A 6,000-nucleotide genomic window follows, 5' to 3' on the forward strand; every position below is an offset into this window, starting at 1 on the left:
GAAAGAATCTGTCTCCTCAAAGCCACGCCATTCAGACTTGAAAATTTTGATTGCAAAACACAAATACACTTTTCCAAAAATCTTCTATCATACTGCCTACTATACCCATACTTCCATAACTTTCCTTATCAAAGCTGCATAATCCACCACAGAAAACCACAGTGTTATTCTGTATTATTAAACTCAGCAGAAAGCTCCATATGCAGCAACAGGAGGCCATAGGCAATTAACTCTGTAAATTGAAAGCTTTAAAATTTTTGCATGACCTTTAAAGGTCAACACAGTTGCCCATTCACATGCATGCAATTATACAGGAACTAGTGCATAGCAGCAAGAAAATTTTAAAAAAAGAGAAAAAAAAACAAAAATATTTAGTGAAACTAACCTTGCATTCATTAAAAGATAACTGTGCACTCTCCGGGTTTTACATAGCACACGGAAATACAAGAGCAAATGAAATTTGTTTGTCCACCTATCCTCACTTGGTCAAAGTACTAAATTCAGCCCGCCACCATAACTGCTAAGACTACAACATTATCACATTAACCAACGACTCTGAAGAACTTCAAAATTTACTGTGTTAAACAATATAAATTGATTATATATAAAAATGAGCTTGTGCTAAAAGAAAGGTACCTTTGCTAACTGGCCCTTCAAGGGAAATCATAAGACAATTATTTACAGCTCCTATGGACTAATTTAGGAAACTGAAGGAAGTGATTAAAGGGCTTTATCTAACATGAGCATATAGTATCTGATTCCTCAGTTATATCTATCTCATTCCCCATATGGATCACTGTGAACAAGATGGAATATTCTCCTGATAGCTTACACATTGTTTTCATCTGAATCAAAAAGTAACCTGAAAGTCTTCTCTTTTTCCAAAAGCAATATCAATCAATTGCCTAAATAGGCCAGAATTTCACGGATTCCAGTGACTAGCTTGCCTATCACAGCACAGGATGAAATGCAACATATACTTGTGGTTATACACTTTGGAAGTGGGTGGGTTTTGGAAATCTAACAAATTTGGAGTGTATCAATAGTGCACAGCAGCAAGAAAATTTAAAAAAAAAAGAAAAAAACAAAAATATTTAGTGAAACTAACCTTGCATTCATTAAAAGATAACTGTGCACTCTCCAGGTTTTACATAGCACACGGAAATACAAGAGCAAAGGAAATTTTTTCTGGAAAATTTACAGATACCATTTGTAAACCAGAGTAGTATACTCTAATGTAACGCCTGGTTTAACTGTGGAGGCGCATATTTAATAGAGATGGCATACAAATATATTCAGTCTTTTAAATGTGTTGAAATTCCCAGTCACAGGGTCAATAAACACATCCCGAGCACCTTTACATAAATGACAAAGATGACTTTTTTTTTTTTGCATTTGTAACCTCACAAGAATATCTCCAAAAGAAAAACTAAAGAGAAAAAAAACACTACATGCAACATTGGTTCAAGCAGTAAAACTGAATCATAAATGACCTTGTTAAACCTTAGATTCAGTTGGACTGTAAGTCAAATCATGTAAAAAAGCATAAAATGCAGACTTTGTTGAAAGTCATTCTTTCCTCTTCCACACAAAACCAGTATTTTATACCGATGCCATTAAATGCATATATACATATGCATCTGGATAAAGAGAGCTATAAAGATGAGATAGATAATAGTGATATAAATACTTTTCTTCACATGCCAACAACTCTGTTAAATTTCTGTTAAAAATAAGTAGAAACAAGCATTATCAGTTATATTTCATTGACAAGGACACCCGAATCACTGTGCCAAATGGATAGAATCAGACTTTCTAAAAATGACCAAACAAAGCAGTGGCCAATGACAACTAAGAAATAAAAACTAACTTCTAATTCTGTGGGCTGCGCCCACCTTTCCATCTTCCCCTGTTTCAGACTATGCTCCAAATCCAAGGTAAAACTTTTGTCTAAAAAGACGGTAACTCCCTTGTGAAATGATTCCCGTTCTTCCGGTGGTATCATTCAATATGCTTCAAGGAGTTTAAAATAAAGTCAACCAAAGAATTTTGGAACAAAATGGCAAATGCACCATATTACACAGCATTAAAAAAAAAAAAAAAAACAATGGTTTGTAAGCAAGATAAATCATGTCAAATACTGTACAAGTATGTAGACCAGATATGAAGTTGATTTAGCTAGTCTGGCCTTGGTATCTAGCAGCAGCCTGTGTTAATGCATGTCTTCTTTGTTTTGATGGAGCCCCACTAATGACAGGTTGATGAATTGCATTTGTAAATGTCAGGTATAGATCACAGAGGACTACCTTCCAGGCCTATTTTACTTCAGCCTGGGGTTTTGCCTCAAGAAAACAGAACTGCATTGCACACGCAAGTTCCTTATTTTTACTTGAATCTTCAATGAACAAAACAGCTGCAGAATAATACGACTTAATGAGGCATCCCTAATAAAATACTGGAGAAGTAAAAGCCGGGGCACTGAACTGTTGGCACTCTGGTTGTTTCATCTTCTCAAATCTATTAGAAGTAGCTGATGACACTTTGGAACATTCCTAGTTTGGGATACACATCAGATAGTCGAATGATCATCAGTTTGCAGCCACAGCTGAACTTCAGCAGACTCCGATAATACCTTTTACTACGGCCCATGATGATGCCTGGAAAAATTGCTGGAGAGGCACATCGTCCCCTACGTGTATAGGGTAATCCATACCAGCAATTAGGCTACATCAACCCCAAAATGCACTTTCAACATTTCAATATTCAAAAGCATTTTACAAAAAGATCATCATTAAAATGTGATCTTGAAGAGACTGGATCCGGGACCACCAAAACTTTTTGATAATATTCATACATAATAATTTTTATGAAATCTTTTATCACCTCTAAGTTTCATTACTTTATAAATTTTTAAAAAGGAAAAGTGGCCATGTCTAAAAACAGATCTTTTTACCGCTGTGTCATCACATCTTGTAACCTGGTGGTTAGTAAATACTATAATGCATTCTCTAAGCAATATGTATTTTTTTTTGTCACAGATCCATGGGCATTTCAATGAATCTGCATTCTCCAATTTATCATTGTTAAAATCACTAACATTTTTCCAATTCAAAAATCACACATATTCAGAAAGCTTAGATTCCCCTTGGGCACAACTTGTAGCATTATAGGTGGTTTTTGAATCTTAAGAAGCATCATCATAGCAGTATATATAAATAAGTAAGTTCAAGAATCCTCAACTACACAATTTCATTAAAGGCAAGAAAAGAATCAAGATTTTAGTCTCAAACAATGCGTCATCTAAATAAAACCACACACTAAAACTGCATTCTTCCTCTTAAAAGTCACTGTGCCTAAGCATGCAGTTGGTAGTGACCCTGTTCTCATAGCATTATATCTACAAATGATGTAACCCAGTTTTTTTCCACCGAAAATTAAAATAAAATTGAACTCCAGTGTGGTTACTGATGGCCTTTCAATGGCTACTGATGGCTTTAAAAATTAGGACTCTAAAAAGGTCAACATGCAAACAACCGACTCCGGATGAGATCCTGAGCAGATAAAGTAGGAAAGCCGAAAAAAATGCCTCTGATCATTTTTAAGGCCGTTAGGTACCAAATTTGAAAGTGTAAAATGCTCAGCAGTCTGCGAATACATGTGCACACACGGAAAGGCTGGAATAAATACAAAGCATCTTAATCCTGTTTTTTTTTTTTTAAGGGCTGTAAAGGTGTTTCTAATCTCCTTCGCTAGTTATTGTCATTTAGCACCTTGACACAGAAATCTTAAATTACTCATTTGTCTTAACTTACATCGCCTAATAGAGCAGTTTTAAAGTGTTAATTGATAAGTCTGATTATTGATGTCTCCAACAGTCTAGTCGGGAAGACGGGAACCAGATGATGATCGCGCAGTCAATAGTCCTTGCAATCCATCCCGTGCTGGGTGAGGGTCCCTTTTCGGAGGAAAGGTGGTATATGGGGCTTTTGCTTTTTCAAAAGTCGTCCTTGCAAAATTCAAGAAGGGATTTAAACACTCACAAAACGAAGATTTCTTTTTTCCCCCTTCCTTTCCTGATGGCCACAAGCAGCGCCAGCCGGCACTCGGGGAAGGCGCGCTGCCAGCCGCGGCCGCTCACACGCGGTCAGGGCGCGGGACCCGAACCGGGGGCGTCGCGCCCGCCGCGAGCTCCGCAGGCGCCCCCGGTCCGTCCCTTGCGAGCAGAGACCAGGGGGCTCGGCCTGCAGTTGCGGGAGAAACAGGCCGGCGGACGTCAAACTTTCCTTTGCAAAGGCAGTTTCTGGAAACAACACGTTCCCCACTGGCAGGGGCAGCCCGGGAGCCGCAGGAGCCCCCTGTAGGCAGCAACCTGCCCTCGGGCTGCAAGGGGGCCTGCAAGGGGGCAGGCGCCGCGGGGCGGACTCGGGGGGCACCTCGCAGGAAGGGGGGAGCACAAACCCCGCCAATGCACCACCCGTCGTTCCTCGAAGCGGTTCTTCTTCTGAACGCGGTTGGCAGGACCATCCTTTCCCTAAAGCTCCCCTATAGGGCCCTTCCCTAACCCTCCCTAAGCGGACTTGGCTCATTCAGTCCAACGTGAAGCGTCCGTTCCCCGACCCCAGGGGCCCGTCAGGCAGGCGGCTCGGAGCTGCCCCGAGGACCCTGCCGGGGCCGGGGGGGCGGGGAGGTGCGGAGCCCGGGGCGCGCAGCCTGCAAGCAACTCCTCGGAAGTGGACGGAAAGTGGGGGCTGGAGGGGGACCAGCCGGGCCAGGCCGCCGGTCCTGACTCCCTGGGGGACCCGACCGGAGCCCGCGGCCACCCGGCTCCGACCCCCGCCCCGCCCCTGAGCGCCCTGCGGGCACCTGCCGGCACCTGCCGGGCGCCCCGCGCCTCCGACCCTGCCTGCACCTGCCGGCACCCCGGCTCCGACCCCCTGCCCCTGCCGGCACCCCGCGCCCCCGGCTCGCACCTACCTGCAGCCCGGCTTCCCGGTGGCGGCAACACCTAGCGACGCTCCTGCAGCTCCCGCGGGCCGGCGCCTGCCTCACCGCCCTGGCATCGCTCCCGAGACGCCCGGCCGCCGCCGCTCAGGGCACAGGAGCCCGCGTCCGGGGCTGCGAGCTCGCGGAGGGCGGGAGTGCGGCCCGGGGCGTGCGTGCGCGCGCTCCCTGCTCCGGGCGCGGGCGGCTCAGGAAGCCCTCTCCATCCAGGCGGGAGCGCCCTGAACGCGGGGCCGGGTGCGCAGCGGGAAGCCGTGCGGACGGACGGAAGCCCGGCCCCGCAGCCCCGGCGGTCCTCGGCGGCGAGCACTGGCGCGCTCAGCCCCCCGACTGCCGGCCACCGGGCGCTCCCGCGGCCCCGCCTAGTCCATGTCCGACGCGCCCGCCTCGAAGGCCGAGGGCGCACTTGCCCCGCGCAGGTGGGCTCCCGGGCTCCGCGCACGGCCGGTCGGGCGCTCGGCTGGTCCCCCGCGCAGCAGGCTGTGCCCCGCGCCCCGCGGCTCCCGGGGCGCCCACGCGAGCGGCTGCAGGGGGTCTGCGGCCGCCCGGGGGGGGGGGGACACCCCGCGCTGCTCCTCCCGCTGCTCCGCGCTCCTCCTCTGTCCTCCGCGCTCCTCCTCGGTCCTCCGCGCTCCTCCTCGGTCCTCCGCGCTCCTCCTCTATCTTCCGCGCTCCTCCTCGGTCCTCCCCGCTCCTCCTCGGTCCTCCTCTGTCCTCCGCGCTCCTCGCGCCGCCCCGCGCTGCCGGCGCCGGCTGTCCCTCGGCCGGGTGCCCTGGCGGCCGGTCCCGGGGCGCCCCGCACAGCGCGCGCCCGGAGCCTCAGCAGCGCCCCCGGGCCAGCCGCAGCCCCTCGCGGCCGCCGCGCCCCGCCGCGGGCCGAGCCCCACGCAGCGCCCCCGCCGCGCCCCCGGGCATCGCGGGCCGCAGGGCAGGCGGGTCCGTCGCCCCCGGGCAGCTGCGGGCTCCAGCAGGTGTTGCCGGGCCACTTCGCTCGGGGCG

General features: G+C 49.1%; 1 protein-coding gene across 2 annotated transcripts in view; it reads right to left on the reverse strand.

Annotated features, from left to right (window-relative positions):
• Nucleotides 1–5,115, reverse strand: part of TAFA2 (TAFA chemokine like family member 2) — a 448,599-nt gene extending 443,484 nt beyond the window's left edge. Inside the window, exon 1 of one of the 2 annotated variants that reach the window (XM_072843042.1) lies at nucleotides 4,975–5,115. Coding sequence is in view for 1 of the 2 variants with exons in the window: in XM_072843041.1 (XP_072699142.1) it covers nucleotides 3,813–3,814 (2 nt within the window). In the remaining variant the exon portion in view is untranslated. Of the gene's footprint in view, nucleotides 1–3,812; nucleotides 3,970–4,974 lie in introns of those variants that run through there. The other variant, XM_072843041.1, reaches the window with a different exon arrangement.
• Nucleotides 5,116–6,000: the final 885 nt, after the last annotated feature.

The sequence above is a fragment of the Canis lupus genome, chromosome 11, assembly GCF_048164855.1.
Source record: "Canis lupus baileyi chromosome 11, mCanLup2.hap1, whole genome shotgun sequence".
NCBI classification, from domain to species: Eukaryota; Metazoa; Chordata; class Mammalia; order Carnivora; family Canidae; genus Canis; species Canis lupus.